Raw genomic sequence first — 23931 nt, forward strand, 5'->3', positions numbered from 1 at the left:
TAAATTGTTCTTCCATAAAATTTCATGTGCTATGTATTTGTCACAAAAGGCAAAGAAAATAAATAATTAAAAAAAAACCCCTACATTAAAACATTATGGATATAGACAGACACAGCTGATACAAGGTTTTGTAAGAACCTGTGTTACCTCTAGGAACAAAATCCGTGAATGTATCCTTGAAGCCTTTTCTGGACCACCTGACTGTGGGGAATATTCACCCTCTTACCAGAAAACTGTCAACGGTATCCAGATGCTTGTCCTTTCCAAAGTGTCACAGGTATCTTCTTTCCTCTTGCTGATGTTTTACTTGAACAATAATGAATGTTAATTGGACCACTGAGAAGACCAAAATGAGCCTACTGTTTCCTCCAGCAGTTCTAAGACTGGAAACTGTTTGGTGGCACAGCTAGATGGTCTGAAAAAATATGAACACACAGAAGTTCATATGCTGCTCCCCAGCTGTGAACACAATGGAGGAGAATATCACTCAGTGCTTGGCAGGACATGAGTAAAAGTGAAAGAGGTGCTGCAATATTGTCTACATGTTCAATAGATTGCATTTTATCAACTGTACATATGGGGGTGGGGGTTGCATTGCTTTTCTTTACAGTGAGTGAAAAGACTGCCAGGCTGTGTGCTGAAAAGGTGCCCTAATTCAGTGTCTCATCCATTTTCATGGTTTCAGGTACAGGTCATAGAAACCGTATTGAACAACACTTTTTATAACGTCGTAGATATGAAGAATCTAGGCTTGACCAATGACAAAGAAGTAAGTAAATGCTCTGAATGCGACTTGCCTTGGATTCGTTTAGAAGTACTCAGCCTTACAGCATAGCAGCAATTCTGTATAGAACAGAGTTAAAGGAAGCAAACTTTCTCCCCCAGCCCCAGTGAAAGCTCCACCTTACCTCTAAATGAAATTTATGCCAATTACATAAGAAGGATAACTGTCTTCTTGTGTTGCTGATAAAAGCTGAAGGAGCACAGTGGAATGCTTTGGAGATCAAAGGGATCTGTCACAGAGACTACCCCTGAAAAATTATTCCTCTTTTCTCCACTGAATTTGACTTTTAGTTATAATGTTAACCTGTGTGGTTTTAACCAAGCAGAACATGTCATGGCATCCTTTCACACAGCCAGGTCATGTGAAATGCTAGCCCACTATGGCTTTTTTTCCTGCTCCATTGCCAACACTAATGAGGCCAGGGAGCATCCTTGGTGCAGTGGTGTTACAAGTAGGTTAGCCAAGCTATAGGCTAACTGTAGGGGACAGAAGACAAGGCCAGGTTGGACAGGGCTTTGAGCAATGAGGTCTAGTGGAAGGTGTCCCTGCCCATGTCAGGGGGGTTGGGACTAGATGATCTTTAAGGTCACTTCCAACCCAAATAATTCTACGATTCTATGAAGACCAGCACTCTAAGGGAGCAGTGAGGGGATGTTTCCGTTTCCGTAGCCATTAGGAGCCAAAGCAGATTGGTCCAACAGTGGACAATGTATAAGCCTGGGATCAGGCAGAGGGTGAAAGATGTTGGGGAATGAGATATATTTGCTCCTCCCTCCACAGCTGCTCTAGCTGACAGCCGAGTCCAGATGAAATTATGTTATCCTCACATGACAGAGAGAAACTGGTTTATCCCATATTGCATCAATGGTCTATAGTCTGTTTATTCTCTAGTCCCTCCATATGTCTTGTGATTCTGCTGCCATCCTATCCCACCCTTGCCCTCTTTCAGGTGGATGTTATAGATCCACTTTCACTTGAGGTAACAGCAAGATCTACCACTGATGCTCATATGAGAAGTAAAGGACCTGGGCATGATTTTATGAGAAGAATAGCTGCAGTTTCTGCTGTGATGGTGCTGGCACACCCCTGTCTCAGAAATAACCTCTGTGTTTGTGGTCATCCCCCTCAGGTTCTGGTTCCAGTGGAAGCTCCCTATGGCTCCTGTGCTTGCACGCTTGGCAGGAAGAAGTTCTTAGAGGCACAAGGCCGTGTGCTAAAAGATGAAAGGCAAAGTCAGTTTGGACTGGCAGCTGCTCAGGGAAACTAAACCTCCTGGCTACACTCACACCTTCCTGATAACAGTATGGCTTTCCTATCAACATACGCTCCTCATCGGCCTCTTTCATTGCTGACTACTTTTCCCCTCTATGAACTCCTGAGGTTGGGACTTCTGAAGGACCCTTAGGAATTTAGAAATCAGTCTGTTCCTGAATCTCAGTGTGATTTGCAAGTTGAAATCCCCTATGCTCTTCTGAAAATCCCAGCTGGAAGCATTATAGTCAATTAATTTTTAAACCAGCTATTCCCAGGCCTCTTAATGAAACAACTATTTTGATAACGTCTGTAACATGCTTTTGACATGTAAAATCAGCAACTTCATATATTCTATTTATTAATGTTCTTTCAGTAAACTGAATATACAGGCACAAGACCAGATGTTTCATTGACATAACTGTCGTCACCCCTTGATGCCACACTGACCTACAGAGCTGAGGTTCTGACCCAGTAACTGAATAGGGAATCAGTCAGACACTGATTTCTTTGTGAAGGAAATGACAAAAGAAAAAAAAAAGTGTCTCATATCTCCTTTGCAGTCTGAATAGTTACAGCTGTTGACTAGTTTCTCTGCATATATTCGGACTGCATGGCTGCTCCTGCTACTCATCAGACTATACAGTTACTATATAATTACTTTTATATTAATCACATGAAGTGTTTTAATTTTTGGGCTATCTCTGTAAATTTAATTAAATAGTTTTCTTTAATAATCTCATCATGACTTCTGAGCAGGCAGGAGTCAACCTAAGTAACCCCATTACTTTTGGGAGAGGTAGAGATAAAGCTAGACAGGCAGACAATGCGTATTTTACTTTAGTTACCCTAGGTGATAGCTTTGAACATAGAGATAAAACTATAGAGCCAACAACTCTCACATCTCAAACTGGTGACCCATCCCTGGAAGGGTTCAAGACCAGGCTGGACGGGGCTTTGAGCAACGTGATCTAGTGGAAGGTGTCCCTGCCCATGACAGGGGGTTTGGAAACAGATGATCTTTAAGGTCCATTCCAACCCAAACCTTTCTGTGATTCTATGATTTGCAACAGAAGTCCTGATCAACTTCTGACAGCTTCTAACTGCTGCTCTCATTGCTCTGAGCATCATTTTCACAGACTCCATGTGACAGAGTTCAAATCCGATGGGAAACGCTCAAAGTTACTCTGAAAACTGCAATTCAGTTGCCTTTGTGACTTCTCAATTTGGCAGACCTACAGCATTCCTCTGGGTACAGTCATTAAATTCACAGGCACTGCAAATAAGGAACATGTCCTGCACTGTGTGACATTCTGAGGCACTCTGCAAGATAGGAACTTGCCTTGGTGAGCAGGACGTAACAGATGTGACAGGAAGGCACTGTTCACAAGCCTGAGATATCTCCTGAAAAACAACAGGACAAATGACACCACAGAGTTAAGCTGTCCCCAGATATGCTGTTCTCTGGTCATTAGCCAATTCTGAAAGTTTTTTTTTACAACACACTTAGCTTTTGCCAGGGACATTCTTTCTTACCTTGTTAGATTGTGTTGTATTGTATTTGTGGGCTTATGTCTTGCTATTTCTGCTGTTTTTAGGTGCTTGTAATTTATTACTGTATCTTTTAAGGGTAAATAAAGAGCAACTTCAAAAAACAAATTAGTATTTGACTATTTACCAAATAAAAACTGAAACCACTTACATATAAATGCAAACACTGTAAGTAAAAGAAGTATGTTTAAGTTCAGTCAATTTTCCTCAAAAAGTGAACAGTCTTATTCTAAATGACAGTTCACTACCAATAGATGGAAAAATAGATTAAAAAGGATCTTACTGAACATTTCAGCCTTCACCTCTTTCTAAAGAAGGCAAATCGTCACAGACCACTTCTTTCCTACCTTAGGAGAAATTTATTGCATTAGGCAGAAGGTTTCCTTCATTACTATTTGTGCTTCATTTGTGGGCTTGTAAGGTAGTAGTGGACTAACTTTCATGGCAGAATAACACAAAGGAGCAAGAAGTTTTTATTTAGACTTTCCTGTGGCAACAAGCACACATGTACACTCATGCAATGTGGTTTCTATAAACCTCCACAGACATGCAGACATTCAGCAAGTCTTTAAAGGCTCCTCAGCACAGCTCAATCTAGCACTGCAAACCTGAGTCACTTACGTGGGCAGATTGATTCTAAAGAAAGTACTTTTCAATCGGTAGAAGCCAAAATTTTCCATATGGCAACTAGATTCAGGTAACAATGGTATAAATCATTCCTGAAAATGGGACTTAGCCAGACTTACTTGGGCCTGAAACCTGATTAAATTCCCATTGGTTTCATTAGATTCAGTCTCCACAATGGACTTGCATTATTTTAACTGAGAGATTATTTTTTTTTCAGTTCCTGTCCTGAGGAGCTATTCAAGTTGCTTACTGTGTTTTATTCAGAGGCAGCTGTGAGGCTTTGCTGATGAAATCACACTTGAGGAAAATGAGCAGCAGCTAATAGACTGTAAAATCCCCATTTAAAATACATCTTCTTGCTGGTAACATGAACCTTGCCAGTCCTGTACCCAGTAGTTCATAGGGCCTGGAGCCTCCTACCAAGAAACAGGGTTTTTCAAGTGCACAAACATTTTACTATCATTTTAGCATCCGATTCTTTCACATCCTGTTTCTGTTCAATTCTGATAGCTGCCCAGGACAGTCCAACCACAATCCTCCTCAGCTGCTGATCATGCTTCGTGTGCAACCAATGCCACATAGATAAAATGCACTAGCTAAAGTCATTAGTCAATATCTAAAACAGATGAAATGTCACCGTCAGGGTCAGTACAAGTGATCTGTCTTCACTGGCTGTATTATTCTAGATATATATTTAGGCTACCTGCTTTCTAACACACATTTAAACCTGTCAGAGTTTTTATTAACTATTATAACTATTCTTTTTCTTTTTTAAAGTTGTCTTTTTTTTTTTTTTTTTTTTTTAAATCTTGCTTTTATCAGGAGTACAGGACAAGTTGAACTGAGCTGACTTAAAGTGACCAAAAAACCCCCTTCTGCCTAGAAATTTCAGTATACTTTTTAAGTTAGAATCCAGCTAATTGTGTAAATACAACAGCCCACCACCTTCTTCCTGGAAAGTGCACAGCTGTATCTAGAAAGGAAACTTACTAAATTCCTCCAGTTATAGGAACAAAAATGTCAACTCTCATCTCAGCTATAATTAGAATATAAACTGTTTTCCAAGACTGAACCTTACCATTCATAGCAGGCTGAGAAAGAAAAGACACACATGTATCCGAGTGCATGCACACATGCCTGGTCTCATAAGTATACATACATATTTAAAAATGTATGTATAAATGGATCAGCTGGTGTATGACTGATCTATGGCAATCAAGTAAGAAACAACATGAGCTGGGGTTAGTTGTTACATAGTTTTATTACAGACTTGCAAACTCTCAGCTGCACTGAGTTGAAGCCTGCCATGTTCCCTTCAAGATCCATCCCAAATTACACACCAGGACAGCAGTTCACTGCTGTCAGGCTCACAAAAAAGGAAACGGGTGGAGAGAACCAGGAAAGGGGCACATACCCTATTGCTGCCTGCCAGAGAGAACTGGAGGAGTACTTCATGGGCCTGGGGGGCAGAAGCAAAGGTCATCATTCAATCCCATTAGCTGACCACAGCAGGTCACATACTGCTGCAAGTAAATGCTGCCTCTGGGAACAGACTTTTGTAGCCCAGGCCTGGAGCGATGGAGGTGCGCAGGGAAACCAGCCTGGAATGGGAACATAAAGTAACAGAGGCAAGAGAGACTAGAAGATAAACAGGGAAGATGAGGGGGGGGAAGAGGAAGGAGAAATACAGTGACAGTAAGAAATATCAGACAAGACAAAGAAGGGAGAGAAGAGAAAATAAAAAAAATCAGTGCGGACAAGTATCTCTCCTATCTTCAGCCACTTCAGAGACATAAACAAAAACCCAAAACAATATCGGAGGAACTCAAGGTTAGAAAAATAAGGGGGTAGAGAAACCTTTGGTGCAGAAGGAAATGTAACACCAGAAACCAGAGTACTGAGGGGGGGCTTCTGCCACCTCTCAAGAGTGGCATGAGGCATGAATTCCCACATTAACATCTCCATCTGAATGGAAAAGGCAAGAGCTCAAGTTTTAATGTGCTTGTACTCCAGCAATGTTTCCAAATCTTCTAGATTACACATATTTCCAGACAGAGAAGCCCAGGGAAACTAGCATGTGGTGTTTATACAGAAGGGAGGAGGGAGTAGAAGACGAGTATCCTTACGAAACAGGATTGCTACACCCAGGCACACACCCACTTCTACTCCCTATGGTTTGGTCACCAGATGGGAAACAAACTCAGCTACAAGTTCCTGACTCTTTACTTCCTTCCTCCTGCTGTAATCCACCAGTCCAAGACAAAGCAATGTTACTCTTGAATTGGTGCAACTGATGAGCCTTCCCTCCCTTTTTTGATATGATTTAGCTGCTACGAAGTCTGGGGTATCCTCAACATAGCAAGTACTGCAGAGTGTTTACAGAGGGGCAGCTGGATGTAGCAATCGTCTGAAAAGGGGAAAAGAACATCTTGAGATGACCGCAAGCCTGCCAATGCCAAAACATTTGTTGTTGCCTTATCAGCAGATCGGCTGATGATACAGCAGTTGTAACTGCTGGCTGTTCCTTTAACAAAGATGCTCATGAGTGCAGCATATAAATACAATGGTTGTCTCCAGTGCTCACCAGCAGCCTTCAGCAGCAATGAAACTCTCACATGGAGACTTGCAGTCTTCATGGTGCTCCTCCTTGGGCTCTCCAGGTGCTTGACATTACAGTTGCATTCCCCAAATTTACAGTGTTACCAGCTGATGTTATTCAGGAATTAAGTTAAATACACATCTGGGATCCAAAGGAACATCACTAAATCAACAAATTCCCTAATTACAGGGGCTAAGCAAAAAAAGAATTTAATGGCCGGGTTGGATTATCATATTAAAAAGAACGCAGCCTTTCCCAACAGGAATGAAAGCTACTTATTAAATCAGTCTGCCCATTATTCCAATGGAGACTGCCCTTGCAGGCTGCCAGGGGGCTAATGACAGCCACTGCCCTCTGCACCTCCCTTGGGGGAAGCTGCTGTCAAAACTGAGCAATGCAGAGGTGAAGGTGTATGGAGGCCTTCAGTATGACAGAATGGGATGTGGATGGGCTCTCCTGGCTGACATCCCCAAGCACCAAGTCCTCTCGTTCTGTTAAATGAAGCAGAAGCCAATCTCTTGCCTGGGTAAACTGTCCCTAAGGTGAAGGTGAGAGAGTGGACCCTTCTCTATACCGCTCCGTGCATCCTGCTGCCTACTGAGCCAGTGACCATTACACTCTTCACATGCACATTTACAGTCAATTAATTTCCCATATGACTTTTGGGCTAAAACCCATTCCCGGAAGGGAAGGAACTACTGCTTTGACTTGGAATAGCCAGAATGGAGGCAGTGAGAATATTTTTCTGGTCCTGATAAGACTCAACCTTCAAATTTTAGACAATACTGCTATTAAAAAAAAATGAGAAATAAAGTCGTAGCTTCCCCCAGACTCACAGAAAGTAAGACCCTCTGCTTTTCAAATAACTGTGATTGTAACTTAAGTGTGACAGTGGAAAGAAGAGTGTTGATAATAGACCAATTAAATGATGATTTTTAAAAAGAGAAAACGGTAAAGGTCTTGGTAGAATTTGAACATGTTGAAAAAAAGCAGAGAAAAGAGTTCATTTAGCAAGTAATCCCCGACAGCAAGGGCTTAATGTGACATTTTGCCTAGACCATTTCCAGCCAGAGGTGGCTACTCCCTTCACTACAGCTACCAAGTCTTGTCCTGTAACTACAGGAGTGAAGAATTTTCAACAAATTGATAAAGAGCAGCACATTAGAGCAAACTGTTTTAAGGGGAATAACACACAGGGCTGGAATTTATCAGCAAGCAGACAAAACAATTTTCACTGGGTTGAGAAAGTGACCTTTGTGTACAGGCACAGTCACAGCCTCCATAATTTGCCGGCAGTTGCCTTACACATGGTACTTGGCACTATATTTGGATGCAAAGAGAACATGCTATGCATTGCGTATCTACAGCTTGAGAGAAGAGCAAATATCAGAGCTGATGAACAATACCAATATGTATATTTCACAACCATCACACCAAAAAAGGCATGCTATAATGCTTTCAAACCATTTTTAGAAGTGTTGTGAAAGACTCCAATAGATGTGCGTTAGTGGTATTATGAAAAGGGTAAGAGGAGGGACAGGGAACAGGAGGACTGTGGCTGCAGCGCATCTTCCTTCTTGTGCTGACCAGCAGCAGGGCAAGGCAGCTGACTGCTGCTTTGCTCCTTAAAGGCGCCTCTAGGAGGAGGTGGCCACTCTAAATTACTGGTTCAGTGTAATCAAGACCTGCAGCACGGAGACCGTTGTCACTCCCACACCCAGTATCAGCTGAGCAGTCTGTCACCTGGCAGCCTGACCACCACCCACAGCCCAGGGAGGGCTTTTAAGGAGGAGGGACTCTCCCAGACGCAGGCACAATAAGGGCATGTTATAAACTGCATTCTACATAGCTCTGTGACTCCTAGAACTGCAATACTGACATGGTATCCAGTAATGCCCATCAGTTGCTTCCTCATCTCAAAAGCAGCTGTGTTTTCTGCAAGAGGAATGGTAGCTAAAAATAATCTGGCTTTGACTTCCTCTTTCAAATCCTCCAGTCTCTTTTAGAAAGATTTTATTTTTTTTTTGTTCTCTCAGAAACAGTAAGGAGAATGTAACAGACAAAAACAGAACGGTCACCCTCACAAAGATAACAGCAGCATTAGAAAGCTCAGAGAACAGTAGGACACTACAATAAAAATCTGGGATGGTAAAAAAAAATGTTACAGTTCTGAGCAACATCCTCCACATTTCCTTTCATGCTTGCAGCGAGCTTTCTGTTAGGCCTCTATTTGTATGAACCAGTTAGCAGTGGTGATCAAAAGAGGAATACAATCTGGATGTTTCTGAATGCAATGCATTTACTCATTAAAACATATTAAAAGAATGAACAGCGCTCAGTAATCACTACATGCACTCTCATGGCTGCACAGTGGAGATTTTTTACTCCCTCACAGAATAAATATGTTTTACTTTTAATTCTCTGTCATCCGTAGATCTGCAAAATGTGTCAATCCCACACTAAACATGCAAATGGAGAAAGAGAGAATATTCAATTCATCCTTCAGTAACAGCACTATGTATTCTCCTCCAACAACAATTCTTCAAATACAGGGTTGGTAGGTATCTCCAGACTGCTACACGCAGCTGCTTCACATAATCCTTTTCATAAACATACCTAATTCTGTATTAAAATATTTAGGAGTTCCATGTATAATTTTTCAGCTGCAGGCTGTAATTAGCCTGATACAGACTGTACCTGAAAACTCCCCAAGGCAGAGATGATGGTCTCTATTTGAATCTAGTGTTGCAGAAGATCCCTACTCCCAGTAGGTATTCTATGGACACTACTAAACTATAAATCAAATCATAAGTAGAATTCAGAGTGTGACTTACAAACCTGCTGCTAACAGACCAATACTTGAAATGAGCACAGTACCAGGGACAGAAAGAGAAATGGTGAATACATCCCTGTCTCCTACTGTGTGTCTCAAATTCCATAAAAATGCTGTACAATATAAAGCTTAGAAAGTATACAAGAAAGCATGCTGCTGTATATAGTCTATGTATTATACCATACACTGTGAGCTTTACCTACAGCATAGCTATTAACATGGCTTTATACCTTCTCAAACCTCAACACCAGAAACCATAAGCAACTCTAGCGCTGTAGCATCAAGTCACCTCACACCTGGGCAAGTCAGGCCCACAGCCTAGGCGGGAGACTACAGGAGCTTCTTCCTCTCCCTGAATCCTGTCCCCACATGGCAGAAAGCACCACTCTTTCTTACGTTCTCCCTTCTCAGCTGCACCCCCTCACCATTTCCACCCACACCCTTTCCACTTTCACCACACATTCCTGCTTATTTCCTACTTCCAATTCCTTTGTTCGCCCTCACTGATGCAACCCCACGTTCCAATTTCAGGGGTCATCACAAAGCTGTCTGGGCCAGAGAAGCTGGTGAGCCCAGACAGTACCATCTGTGGGCTATCTCCCAGGCATTCTGAGGTAAATCACCCTGCTGTACCAGGGTCAGCACCACTGACAGCTCTAGAAAGGGGAAAGAGAAGCACAGATGTTACTGGTGAACTATGACCAGGGCTTCTCCTTCAGCAGTATGTAACACTAGATAAGAAGCAGCAAAAATAATGAAATCTTTAAATATCTCGGTAAGTGTTGTTAAAAGTAAGCACAAGAACATAGAATATTAAGTAGGTTTTGGTACCTTTTTAATGGGAAAATGAAGAAAAACAGGAGCTCCAATATACCACAACAAAGAAACAGAGAAAGTAAAATATCTGTAAAGTAAACTGAATCCAAACAGAAGCAATGCTTTATTGGGATATAGCAAGCAACCTATCAAATAGGGAACTGGTACAAACAGATTGAACAAGACTCTCTTTTAACAGAGATGTATGGTGACAAGACAGCTTCTTTCAGTTTTTAAAATAAGTATTCAAACTGTTAAGTAAAGCATTAAAAAAAAAATGAACCATTACAACACCAATGACAGACAATATTAAAAATGTGCAGAATTTTACTCTTTTTACAAACTTCTGCATAATGCTAGAAAACAAGTTATCATAAATTAAAAAAGGAATAAAATGAAGCTTTTTTTTTTGCAAAGCAACACAAACTTTTAAAAACCAACTATATTTTACATAGAGCTACTATTAAAAACAGGTGAAAACAAGCTGAAAATTTAAAGGACAGCAAAAAATACACAACCCAGTTTCACCTGTCAGCAACACCTTCTGCTATCGAAGGAGTTATGTTAGTTTTATGTACAGCTTTAAACATTGCAGCATACCACAAGTAAACCTTAATAAGGTCAAAATAGGACCCTCTGCAAAAAAGGGTGAGTTGGCAAGCGTCAGTCCCATCCTAAAATTATAAGTAGTAATAATTTTAGTAGGTCTTTAGTGTTAACCAAAACCTACTTTAATTGGTTTCTATCTCCCAAAGATGCATGTAAACTTTATTTGGGGGTGGGGGTGGGGTGTGTTTGGTATTTTAATTAATGAAATCAAGAACATGTCTGGCTCAAAAATGAGAATGACATACCTCCCATTTGTTCTGGATACAGTGATGTAGTTATCTCAACATGCTCATTGACACTTCCTAAAAGAGAAAATCATTATGTACTACCTAAAAAATACACACTACCTCTCTCATTTCAGACTCAGTATATAGTATATTGCCAACTCTATCCAATAGGATATATATTGTCATTTGGTTTAAATTCTTAATAGATATATTCTCTCTTTACAAAGTTCCATCACATGAAACCAAATTGCTTATTTATTGTTTGAGGCACAACATGACCCCAATTAGACAATTTGCTATAAAGAGTTGTTCTTTAGATGTTGTGTCTGTAGAGGTTTTACGTGATATTCATAGATTTTCAGCGCAGGCCCCAGTTTTAATGAAAGTCCAGTCAGTACATCATTTCTTGTCATCAACAGTAATGATTTGCCATCAATTTCCTATAAGAAGAATTAAAGAGTTGATAAAGACAAATGTACAAATCTAACAGATGAGAACAGTCATGCAACAAATGGAAGACTACTAATGAGGATCAATGAGAAAAGAAATAGTAGCCTTTATTTTCCTGAAACTATGTTTATAGCTGCTAAATTCTGCTGTCTGCTTTTCAAGCGCTCACCTGTGCTAAGGCAAAAATACTACTTAGTCAAGCACAAAACCCAGATGAGCCTAATTTCAAAATTCCCTCCTTGTAAATCTGTTTCAAATTAATAGGTACATGTGCAGATTGCCTAATTATCAGCCATTAAGGGAAGGATACTCTTAAGAAGATGACTTATGAAGTGCATTTCAGAAGAATTACCATTGACAGCAATATGCAAGTTTGGACTAGTCAGCATCTGCTAATAAATTCAGGTGCCTTCTTTAAAAGGCCAACCTTCCCATGTGTCTGAGGTGGGGGAGGAAGAAAAAGACTCCTGCAATCAAAAATTTTTCAGCGGCCTACCTGTGGAGCTCAACACTCTGAGGGAACTTCTCTTCCTCCATTTACAACAGAAGAGGCTAAAAGTAGCAACTTCCCAGCTTAGATCTCAACAACTTCTAGTTGTTCCTGCTTAAAAGTCCCATTTTTAAATCATAGATATGTTGGTTTGGGTTTTTTTGTTTTTTTTTTTTTTTTTTCTCCTCTCAAACCTTGGCTTTCTGACCTAGATTAGAAATCCTGTAGGCTTTGGGGTTTTTCCCACCTCAAAACCTTGTTGCACGTTTGAGAACTACCTGTAAATGATTTTTCAAACATCAAAATGGAAGAGAAAGAATCCACATCTCTCAACTCCCATCTCTATTTTAGACATGGGACGGTGCTTTTCTTTATACATTCCCACACCTCAATCACACTGCACTGCTTAGGAACAGGAACTACAGGTACAAAACAATGCATTGACTGGTGTCTCACAACACAGCAAGACCTCCCAAGGTCATCGTAGCCCAAAGAAGTATAGTCTTATGGCATTCCCCTGCACTGGACTTCACTTTGCTGTTGCTTTCTTTTTTACTTTTAATAAAGCACCCCAAAACACTATTAGCTGTTGAATCTGTTATCAATAGCCAACAACCAGTTCAAATGCTTGCATATATTATTGTTGTCCATGATAATACATTGCCAAAATTTTGCATTTTTATGAATATTAAACATCACACATCAATTTATCCCACTGCAGCACCTTCCTTTGAAACATTAAATGTTGTCTTGAAAATGTCAGAGATCCCATCCTTGATTAAAAGTCAATGTGAAAAGAGGAAGACTTAGATGAGAATTCAGCATGAATTTGTCCAGACTGACCTCTCTCATGATTTGATAAAGTTTATAAATACAAAATACATGGACAAACCACTACATAGTCAAAGCTCAGCTGAAAGTGGAATTTAAAATCTCTCCAAGAGATATGACTGCTAATCCCTCAGAGGAGCACAATGTAACAATATTGCTAAAAGAAAAAAAAGTTTCTAATAACTTTTTACCCAATTATAGCAGGTGCCTCTTTCCAATTACTGTTGAGAATCTTAATGGTTAAAACCAGTTTCTATCCTCTTTTCCATTCGTCACAATTCATTCTGTGGGAATTTTGACACCAGTGAGTATTTTGCTCATTGCTATGACCGATCTGAAGTTGCCTTTTCTGCTGCTGTTCAACGATGCTATGGAGGAAGAACAGCCTCCATCTTGGTAGGATCCAAATGAAGTAAGTCCAGTACCTGGAACAGGAGAAACTCCAAGAACAGGAAAAAAGCATCTATTCCTTTCCCTTCTTCTTCCACAGGGTTCCCTGTGGACTCTAGAAATGCTGGTAACTACTGAGGCTTTCACTGAATAGAAAACCTGTTCTCTAAATATATCTGGGTAGAAATGAGTGATTACGTGTTCAGAATAAAGTATTTTATATCTTTTTGTGTACTGTAAGGTTTACCTCTTTGACTTCTTTTTAGTTTTCCACTTAAACCTGCTTCTGTACGTTTGTCATAGTCATTCTGTTTTCTGGCACCAGGTAAGATTTTGTGTGCTTTGGTGACTTCTCTGAATTTCTTCTCTGCTACTTCTGTATTTTCTGGATTTTTTTTCAGGAAGCAACTTCAATGCCACCTTTTGGTATGCTTTTTTAATGCCATCTGCAGAGGCACCCCCTGCACAATTAGATCTAACAGTAATTCCCCACTGTGCCATGATGACCTCAGCAGAAATAGCACATTGTCTTCAGCAAATAACAAGAGGACCGGTGAAGCTTCAAGTCCCCCCAGCACTCTTTCTGCTCATTCTCCAAGTGACTGCAAACTGCAAGGTTTTACAGTACAGCTGACAGAAAAGCATGGCAGCCAGCACACTCACATGTTCCTCCATGCCATGGCTCTGCTAGAAAGCAGCAGTGGACACAAGCTAGCATCAAACCCCAGCTTCCCTTCTGGTAAGGCACTGCAGTGAGGCCAGCAAACTACCACTGGGTTACTTGGGCCGCATGGGCAATAACGAAGGTCAGGCATAACACTAGCATGTCTTGAGACATGGCAATTGGAGTGGGCCACAGCCCCCTGTGCTCCTAGGGCTCCCAAAGAAAGCTCAGCCATGTACTAGCAGGCAGCAGTTCTTTGAAGGTCACCCTCATCCTGCATCTGGTCTGCCTCTCTCTTTAGTTATCCCGTGACCTCAACTTCTTGGCTTGTCTGATTTGCTTGATGTTATGTTTTTTTGGTATTGGGCAACATCTTTCAGTTGAATCTGTTTTCATCAGTGAGCTCTTTTGACTTGCTGACATCAGTGGAACTCCAAGAAGGAATAACGTATAATCATCATACAATCATCACTTCTTACCAGCACTTAAAATACAGTTTTAATAAAACATTCCGCAGTCCTTAAAATGTCTTCTCATTTTTCTCAAAATGTTGTAAGAAAAATTCAGGTCTTAAAAATTCTTTTGAGTCATTTTCTTTGGGTGAGTCCAGATGTATTCACATTCATCAAAAGAAAGCGTGGCTCAGTTACTGTTGTGTAAAAGCTGAATGTAATAATAGGTCTCATGGTTACATTCTGGGCTATGACTGTTTTGTAAGGAAATCATTGTGCTACCTCTACTGAAGCAGTTCAGTGGAAAACAATTTCCCAGTGTTGTAGGTGAAACAGAATACTTTCCTTTACCATCTACAACTTCAGTTGTACATATTCAAGGCAGTAGCGGATCAAATTAATTTAGGTTTCTGTGGCCCAGGTAAGCTGTAGTACAAATGGCAGAGAAAAACGGAGACGGCTAGAGCTTCAGCTGCATGCCTGGTGACTCTATAGACAGAGGATGGCTAAGTATTCAAAGTGAACCTGACTGCACTGCCATACCTGGAAGACCTGGGAGATCCTGATAACAAATACCATAACTACACAGAGTTAAAGTCAGTGGCTAGTAAACAGTGTAGAAGAAACAGAACGCCACTGCTGGTAAGAGGTTTAGGACAAGGTTGCTCCTGGGGCTGTTCCTGATGCAGGCAGCGAATGGGCTGGCGGAGCTGGCATGGAGAACCAGGCACCTGATGCTCCTCATGCTGCTAAGGAAACAGAGAGGCAATGACTTCGGCTGTGAGTGTCCTTCCCACATCTCCTGGCTGCATCCTGGTGGCAGCTGTCAGCCTCTCTCTCCAAGGCATTGGCATAAAGTAAAGTTGGCAGTGGAATCATAGCCACATTTCTGCCCATGGCTATCCTAGCAGATCCCTGGCAACACACTGCTAAAAAGCAGCTTACTTCAGCTATCCTCATGAAGCCATTTGCCCTCATTGCAGAATACTAATAAAACCTTTACACTCTACTTCTATACTGCTTTCCACCAGGAAATTGCAAAATTGCAAATTGCTTTGCCAAAACTCATGAGCTAGCCTCACCTTGCTGCTGCAAGATCAGTAGTAATTACTGCAGTATTATTGACAAGCCAGCTGAGGTGCCAAGAGGTTAAGATATTTGATCAGAGGTATCTGTCAGTATAAGGAAAAAAACCCAGAGGCCACAATTACTTTGCCTGTGTGTTTTTTTTAAGTCACATTTCCAGGGCTGTTGGGGAAACATGGATGCTGGTATTAAAAAATGGATATACTTAAACAAGTTTCTTTGCCTGTTTACCCATCTTCAAATTCTGAAAAATTAGTTGCAGCTGCAGAAAGAGCTTCTCTCTGCACCCTACCAGAGAATTACCCAACACCAGACTTTTCACTCCCAAGAACAAAGAGCTAAATTTAGATACTCTGTTATTATCATCAATTACAATCAGATGGGATTTCACTGTCCAGGTGCTGAAGGTCAGCAAGATTAACCTGACCAACAGTAATGTTATTTCACATTAGATGTACAGTTTCCCTGCAAAATGACAAGAACTTGCACTAGCTCAGTGCCTTGGAAGATCAAGCCATCCATTTTGATAACTAAAAACAAGTGTTGGTAACTTAATTTCATGGTAGTTGCATGCAAACCTATAGACTTGTCAGGGAAGGTGCTGAAATGATGATCTGGAGACGTAAGTTCATAGAATCACAAAATGGTTTGGGTTGGAAGGGACCTTAAAGATCATCTAGTTCCAACCTCCCTGCCATGGGGGCCACTAGATCAGGTTGCTCAAAGTCCCATCCAGCTTGGCCCTGAACACTTCCAGGGAGGGGGCAGCCACAGCTTCTCTGGGCAACCTGTGCCAGTGTTTAACCATCCTCACAGTAAAGAATTTCTTCCTTATACCTAATCTAGATCTACCCTCTTTCAGTTTAAAAATGTTACCTCTCATCCTATGACTACACTCCCTAATAAAGAATCCCTCCCCATCTTTCCTGTAGCCCCCTTTAAGCACTGGAAGGCTGCTATAAGGTCTCCCTGGAGGCTTCTCTTCTCCAAGCTGAACACCCCTAACACTCTCAGCCTGTTGTCATAGGAGAGATGCTCCAGCCCCCTGATCATCTTCGTGGCCCTAAGTTCCTTCTCTACAGAACAGGTGGGCTGTAGGCCAAGTAACCCAACCTCCCTATCTTGCCCCACTAATACACCCTACCAGTGTGCCAATAGGTGTTAAGGTCTTTGCTGATCAAATCTACCAAAAGAAGCCACCCATCAGCATCAGCAGTTACAAGGCCCAGAAATTAAGACCCAATCTCTTTCTCAGGCTGAGTCCTACAAATATGCTGCTCCTGTGCCTTAAAAAATTCTTCTCCTTGTTACCAAATTCTTACCCTGTCCACTTGCACTGCCAAGTTCAATGCAACACAGCAGCTCCTTTTTCACCTCTGATCTTCAAAAGCAACATGTTTCATAGGAGCCCCGGATTTTATAAATACTCAGGAGTGTATTTGCACAATACACTAAGGAAGAAGGGAACTACCATTCACATTTTAAGTAACAAGACAGTGAAACTGAGTGAGTTGTATAGGGAGACTGAGTCCAATCCAGAAAATGTGGTTAGATTCCTCACCTTTCAGATGACTGTTTTAAACTCCAACCCGTTATCCATACCTTGTAGAACAATATTATTACTCAAAGATCATAGTCCCATGGATTTCCACCCAGTAACACACCCAGATCCCTCCATTAATGTGTGATTTTCACTCCCATTTAACAGCATATAACTGGGTCCATGGCAAAAATGTGCAATGTGAGAAACTGGTGGCAGTCAAAAGGTGTTTCCTAACAGATTTACCTGTTCTTGAAAAGCACTGGCTTGTTCTTCAAATCCAGCTGTTCTGAAATAATTCACAACATCGATAACAGCCCAGTCAGCAGGATCTGGAGGTCTCCCATTCTCTACTGAACTGCAAAGTGCAAATCCAGAGACAAGTAATCACTAAATGTCTGCACTGTCTGCTGCTGCTTTGTCCACATCTCATGTACATCCCCTCCCTCCTTGTTCCTCCAGGAAAAGTATCCTTTGACACACCTCCTCCCACCCCAGTACAGCATAGTCACTCCTGTTCTCTTCCATTTCAAAGACCTGATGCTGGGGACAACTGAGGCACCTCTCCCTTCAGAAAAGAAGAAAGCATATGAATCCTCACATCATCCAAAGGTAATCAGTTAGGATCTTTTCCTGCAAGTGTGCTGCTTCTGCAGTTGGAGAACAAAGACAACCATGACTGAGGTACCAAATCCTCTTTCAAGACTGCAGCTTGTTTTCAGCTACCAGGTACATATAAAGAATTGCAGTATGTGGATTATTCTTTTCCCAGATGAGACTGTGCTTCCTTGTAACATGGGTATAAACTACTGGAAACCATCTTTACCTTGTAAAACAAAAAAAAGAGGCACCAATGATTTCACTAATTGCTCAATATGGAAAGTTTCCCACAACTGCTTTTGGACTCATCTTTGGACTTTTAAAATAGGTATGAATCCGAGAAAATATCTGTTAAACGCAGTCAGAATAAATTCCTTCTGTGATTGGCTGACCTTGAGCAACTGCTTTCCACAGTAGCAAAACCAACCAATCATTCATATTACTATCCTTATCCTGGATTTCTTGTCCTCAGCCTGCCATCACTCTATCTCAGATAGCTTTTGTGTACCTGCAAACTCTTGGTAAAAAAGACACATAGTGAACTTGATTGCCTTTCCTATAGAAATTTAGGAGGATGAAGAGGAAGACATCAAAAGAAAGAGCTTTAACATGGTTTTCCAATTAGAACTTCCAAAGTTCACACCAGACGTTTTCCACAGTTCTGCATGCTTAACCATAATGCTAATGAAGAAGTATCAAAAATGTACAGATCAGGGCAGATGTCAGAATCCTGTCCATTTCAGGTCCTGAAGCTTAAGAGGCAGGACTTTGATTTTCAACAGCACCAGCTAGAAAAGAAATAGAGATTATACTCTCCTGACAGCATTTTTGCTCTGTCCTTCAAAGTTTTGTTTTCTAACCGCCACCACCTCTGTCTTGCCTAGACCTGTATGTCTTTCAGCAAAATAACTGAGTGAATCAAGGGCCAACCATTTTTCCAACCAGCCATAAAAAGAGCAGAATCACATACAATGCCTCCCATCACTGTTTCTACAACATTCCAATTTCTGCAACTAGCTGAACCCTGGGAAGGAGTACTCACGAATACAGTAATTTTTGCTTCTCCCCTAGCTCTTAGAATGTACCTGTCAACATGGCAACAAAACTCTGGCCCTAGGGACTCACACTGCAACCTTGATCTCACACTGTATGTTGCATTTGTCCTTCTAAAAGCAGTTTCTTTCACTTATCACATGGAATATACACGTATCTCAGAGCAATGAGCAAAGGGCCAGAGTTTCTTACTTTTGTTCATCAAGTAACAACTGACTTTGTGAATTACTTCACTGATTGTGATTACACAGAAAAGCAACACTCAGCAAAGTTGAAAACGAGACTATCTGGCCTTATCAGAGCTGCACTTTTTTTTTTTTTTTTCTAAATCAGGTGATGTCTTTCAGTTAAGATTTTTGGTGTTGTACACATTCTGAGACTTAAGTAGTAAAATGTGCAAAGCGCCACGCAAAACCTACATGTATTTGTGAAAGCAGCATTTGAAGAATGATACTTGAATATTTGCATTTTCCCTAAGACACAATCACTTTCAATGACGCATCTTCTACTTAAAATTAAGAATAAATAAAACTCCAACAACTTAGTATTTAAAAAAAAAAACCCAAAACATAATAAATCCTAGAAAATATTTAATTCCTCCTAAACAGCAAATAAAATATTCAATCTGTAAAAATACCTCCTAACTGTATTTTGCTTACTTCCCAAAACACTTTAATTTCAAACTAAATATGGTCCCAAACCCTCCTTCCCACAGTTCTGTATTTCAGCCCAGGTATGTTAGTTCTTCATGTAGCTCTTCTTCTGCTAGGAAACTACAGTTTGGCCCTGCCCCATCCCAGGCTCAACTGCAATGACTTCAGGGGCTCTACCTTAGTCATTAACTAATGACAGGAAATAATTGCAAGTTCCTGCCTCAAGGAATAGCATCATGCTGGACCTCAAGAGGAGCCAATTTGCACAGTTACAGCTGCAAAAGACTCAAAGGCATGTGTCAGACTGTTGGAGGCTGGCTGGATTTTAACCCATCTACTCACACAGATGCTCATTTGGCTTCTAGACTTTAGCAGTCTCCTCCTTGCCCTGCTGTTGCACACAGCTCTATTCCTTAGACAAGAAAACGGAATATATAACAGTCATGGCTTAGCCATACACTGGTTCATGCCAGACATCCTGGATGCTGTAAAATCTTAAGAGGACTGGTATTTTAGGCTTGTAAGGAGGTACTAGATGCACTGATAATGAATAAAGATTAGGCTTGTCTGCTTTTCACCCCTGTCCCTGTGCCTTTATTGCCATCATGTGGTAGAAGCATCAAGGCCTGAAAGGATATAGCTGTGAACAAACAGATTTTATCCAAGCTATTTAAAACCACTTCAAGTAAGTGCCAAATACTTCCTTTATAGATACACACTCATACATATTGTATACATTCATTTAGAAACCATAGCTCCTGAGCAGTTTAATTAAAATCCCCATCAGTTTTAAAAAGCCACCTTCATAATTAGTAGTTGAACCTTTATCACCTAAGCCTCAGTGGAAAATGATTACACATAAGCTGTCCTTGCTTTGACTGCCTCCTTTCTCCTCCCACCACAGAGCCCTCACTGTAGAAGCAAGACTGCCTACTGAAGGTGGCTTCTGAGGGACATACATGATATAATCTATTCAGGCACTGAAAAGGAAAATGCATTTTATGTTGGTGTGGTATAACCAATGTCTCAAGTGAAGGGGGACCATGCTGATTTTAATGGCTGCCATCAGATCTTCTGATGCTGTGTTAGAATCAGATGTTTTATCAGCATCCTGAAATTACCATTATTATTATTATTATTTATATTAGTCCAGTGCCTGGGAGCCTAAGTATTGTCAAGTTTTCTTGGAAGACTTATAGAAAAGATATCTGAAAGAGAAGAATGAGGTGTACCTTTGCAGAAGTGTTGCAGTTTGAGAGGACAGACTAAGAACTCTCTCTAGCAATTTTATTTGGGTTTTGTTCTGTTTTGGGTTTTGTTTGGGTTTTTTTGTTTGTTCTTTTGTTTTGTTTTGGGTTTGTTTGGTGTTTGTTTGTTTTGTTTTGTTTTTTTTTTTTAATATATCTATATGTGTATATATATCTATCTCAGCATGGCTTCTATAACCCTAAAGCAACAAGGCCAGATTTTTCCAAACAGAACTCCACTTCTCAGATCATAACTTCATTCAGAATTGATGGTCCTAATCTAAGAATTGCTTACATGTGAGGATACAAAAATGTCTCCAAAACAGTTCCTATCCTTTAGCCTGCAGTCCACCACACTACAGAAAATTGTAGAGCAGTGCACACCATTTCTCTGTCCTATTCCTGACCTAGGTCTGAAGTAAAAGCTCAGCAGTTTAGGGCTTCTCCAGCAAACAAAGTATCTGTTCCAGAAGAGAACTGATACCAAACACATGCTGCTGCTACTACTTCTCAGCTTTAGATGGCTGGGCAGTCAGCAGAGAAGGGCGTATGTGTCTCTGAATGAGACAGAGAGAAGACTTCTACACAGGTCACTTCTCTCCATCAGACACCAGTACTGCAAAAGCCACCAGCAGACATGTGAGCAGAGGTACAGTATTGGTTACCGCTTGGCTTTAGTTTCTGGTTGAGAGGAAACATCAGTGGAGAAGAGTATACCCCTAAATTAAGTTACTAGCTCCTACATCTCTCCATTGATATACAGTCCTCCCATGTATCACTTTTAATCGATTCAGTGCCCGAGACTCTTCTATATTGATGCTAAAATACAGTAAAAGTAATTGAGAACAGGGAAGGTTTGAAATGAGCAAAGATGGAGGTGCCCACCATTGCCAACAGCATTAAGTCAAACTACAATCAAAATCCATGTGCTGTTTACATAAACTGAACACTATGGATTCACTTACTTTTTGACATCCAGAGAGCCATTTTCCTTGTTTTCCATGTCAACAGTTAGCATGGGGAGGATAGAGGTTTCTTTTACTTCAGCAACTGATCAATAGGGGGGAAAAAAGCTGTGTTTAATTATTGGTAGTATGAAAAAAGCAACATAATGTAACAAAAAGCAGCATTCTACAGGGACACAACCATGTTTCCACCTGAGAGCAAAGGTGCTGCCAAAGACTGCTTTCCTCAGAAGCCTGATAAAGTAGAAAATAGCTAATGAACTAAGAAAAGTTGACCCGTGCTTCAAACACAATAAACTCTTTATGCCTGAAAAACAAGGAAGGTAATGTTACATTTGATCCCTTTTTGAAACTAATAAAATTTTGATCAAATTATATATTCATACACATAGAAAGTGACCTGCAACATATAGCTAGATTTCAAGAGAGCTTATTATGCCTTCAGTCATCCTGCTATACAGAGGATCCAAACAGAGGTTTTAAAATCCACAGCCTTGTTTTACAAATGGAGAATCTGGGATACAGATGAGCACAAAGTGTCTTACACCCATCTCAAACATAAAGCTGGTAAGCAGAGTTACTAATTGAGTGCCAAACTCCCGAGGCCTAAATCTGCATCTTATCCGTAAGACCATCCTCCTGCACTAGCACAGCTTCTTTTATAGGTATAGTATACTGAACTCTGAAAAGGAGCATACGAAGGACACAGGAGAAAATCCAGTTTGTTTCCCTCCTCACAGCATGATGGAGTACTTTCACCACACAGCTTTTTCCACCACTGCATCTACCATGCAGAAATGACCGGAGCCTTTTCTTTCTGTTCTCAAGTAAACCATTTCTATTTCAGAACTGACCAAGGACTCAGGATGTTCTTGCTGTAGCATTAATGGATGCCTGTGAAATGTCACAGAGCTCTAGAAGTACAGAATAGGGAAATTACACTCTTCAGCTAAAACTTTCTAAAAATAGAGGATAGCAATTAATACTGCTGTTTAAAAAAAAAAAAAAAAAAAAAAGACCCTTTATTATACAGCTAGCAGCACGCAAAGCACCAAGAAACAGTAAAAAACTAATCAAAAAGAAGCTTCTTCCTGCACTGCTAACCAAATAACTCAACGCATTCCCTCAAATCACTTCTTGGTTCACCTGAGGTGACTGCAAAACGACAACCGCACCAGCCCATCTGCAGAAGATCCCCCGGCCCCGGCCGCGCAGGACCCGGCAGCCGCCCCGGGCTCGGGGCAGGGCACCTCCCGCGGAGCCCGCAGCCGCCGGGGGGGCTCCCGGGGCTCCCCTTCCCCGCGGCGGGCGAAGGGACGGCTCCGCCGGGACTGTGTGACACGCGTTCACCATTTTACAAGCATCTCCAAAACCGTTCGCCAAGCAGCACTGCACCACATTGTCATTTTTTGGCCGGGGGGGATGGGGGGTGGGGAGAGGGAAGAATGGGGGGGGGGGAAGTAATACAGAAAAACCTACCTACGAGCAACTAAACCAAAGCATTGCTACAGGGTGCTCCGGAGCGGCGGAGCCCCCGGCTCCACGCCCCCCCCGCCGGCAGCGGGGCGCTCTGAGGCGGCTCAGTTTGACACCGGGCAGCCGCCCCGCCTGGCTCCCGGCCCGCGTGACGCGGCCGCCACACACGGCCCGCACCAACCGCCGCCCGCGTCATGGCGGCCGTTTTAAAGGCGCAGCGCCGCGCCGACCCCGGCTCTGTCAGGGGGCGCGGGGCGGCCCGCCGCAACCCCGCGTCCTCGCCGGCGGCCGCACCGCGGAGGCTCGGGGAGCGGGGTCCCGCCGGCAGCGCTTACCTGCGGGGCGGCTGCGGGCAGGGCTGCCGGCACGGGCGGCTGAAACGCCTCCGCGGCGCCCGGGCGGAGAGGGGCACGGGGGGCCAGGTTCGTGACCGGAGCGTTTCTACTCCGGCTAAACGGGGTGGGTGCAGGAACGGTGGGAGTGAGGTGGGGGAAAGGGAGAAACGCTGCAGATAGTGTTTGAAGGATGCGGGACTGAGCCGAGGAAATTTTATGCAAGGTGGGAAGCGGGAACAGCCAAACCTCAGAAAATTGGTAAAGTTGCATAAAATTATTTTCTAGAGAGAGATCATCAGCTCGCAGGTGAGTAGCAGACACTTGGCTGTTTTCTGGAACTGGAGTGGCGGCGGGCTCAGGGTGACGGGAGTGCCGAAGGACAGCTTCGTGCCACCGCCGCCG

General features: G+C 41.9%; 1 protein-coding gene across 3 annotated transcripts; it reads right to left on the reverse strand.

The window, feature by feature from the left end:
* Nucleotides 1-294: 294 nt before the first annotated feature.
* SAMD13 (sterile alpha motif domain containing 13) lies at nucleotides 295-23355 on the reverse strand. Of its 3 annotated transcripts, none has more exons than XR_006166861.1 (5): nucleotides 23198-23355; nucleotides 21719-21803; nucleotides 17447-17558; nucleotides 11316-11737; nucleotides 295-415 (listed from the first exon to the last, which is right to left on the reverse strand). XR_006166861.1 is itself a non-coding variant. In XM_042806542.1 (4 exons), the coding sequence occupies exons 2-4, from the start codon at nucleotides 21769-21771 to the stop codon at nucleotides 11594-11596; spliced, it is 309 nt and encodes a 102-aa protein (XP_042662476.1). In that variant the 5' UTR covers nucleotides 21772-21803; nucleotides 23198-23355; the 3' UTR covers nucleotides 10551-11593. The 3 variants fall into 3 exon arrangements, 1 of the variants encoding a protein (XP_042662476.1); XR_006166860.1 differs by lacking the exon at nucleotides 295-415 and adding an exon at nucleotides 4961-5851; XM_042806542.1 differs by lacking the exon at nucleotides 295-415 and having other exon boundaries at nucleotides 10551-11737.
* Between the last annotated feature and the right edge of the window lie 576 nt (nucleotides 23356-23931).

Source organism: Tyto alba, unplaced genomic scaffold (genome assembly GCF_018691265.1).
Source record: "Tyto alba isolate M040663 unplaced genomic scaffold, T.alba_DEE_v4.0 Super-Scaffold_1000006, whole genome shotgun sequence".
Lineage (NCBI taxonomy): Eukaryota > Metazoa > Chordata > Aves > Strigiformes > Tytonidae > Tyto > Tyto alba.

Bases quoted from the DNA above. Each gene is read 5' to 3' on its own strand.
- SAMD13 (XM_042806542.1), bottom strand. From the start codon at position 21,771: ATGCTAACTGTTGACATGGAAAACAAGGAAAATGGCTCTCTGGATGTC. The intron at 17,559-21,718 runs GTAAGTGAATCC...TGCACTTTGCAG, and splicing joins GGCTCTCTGGATGTCAAAAA to TTCAGTAGAGAATGGGAGAC. The intron at 11,738-17,446 runs GTAAATCTGTTA...TTCTTCTTATAG, and splicing joins CCAGTGCTTTTCAAGAACAG to GAAATTGATGGCAAATCATT.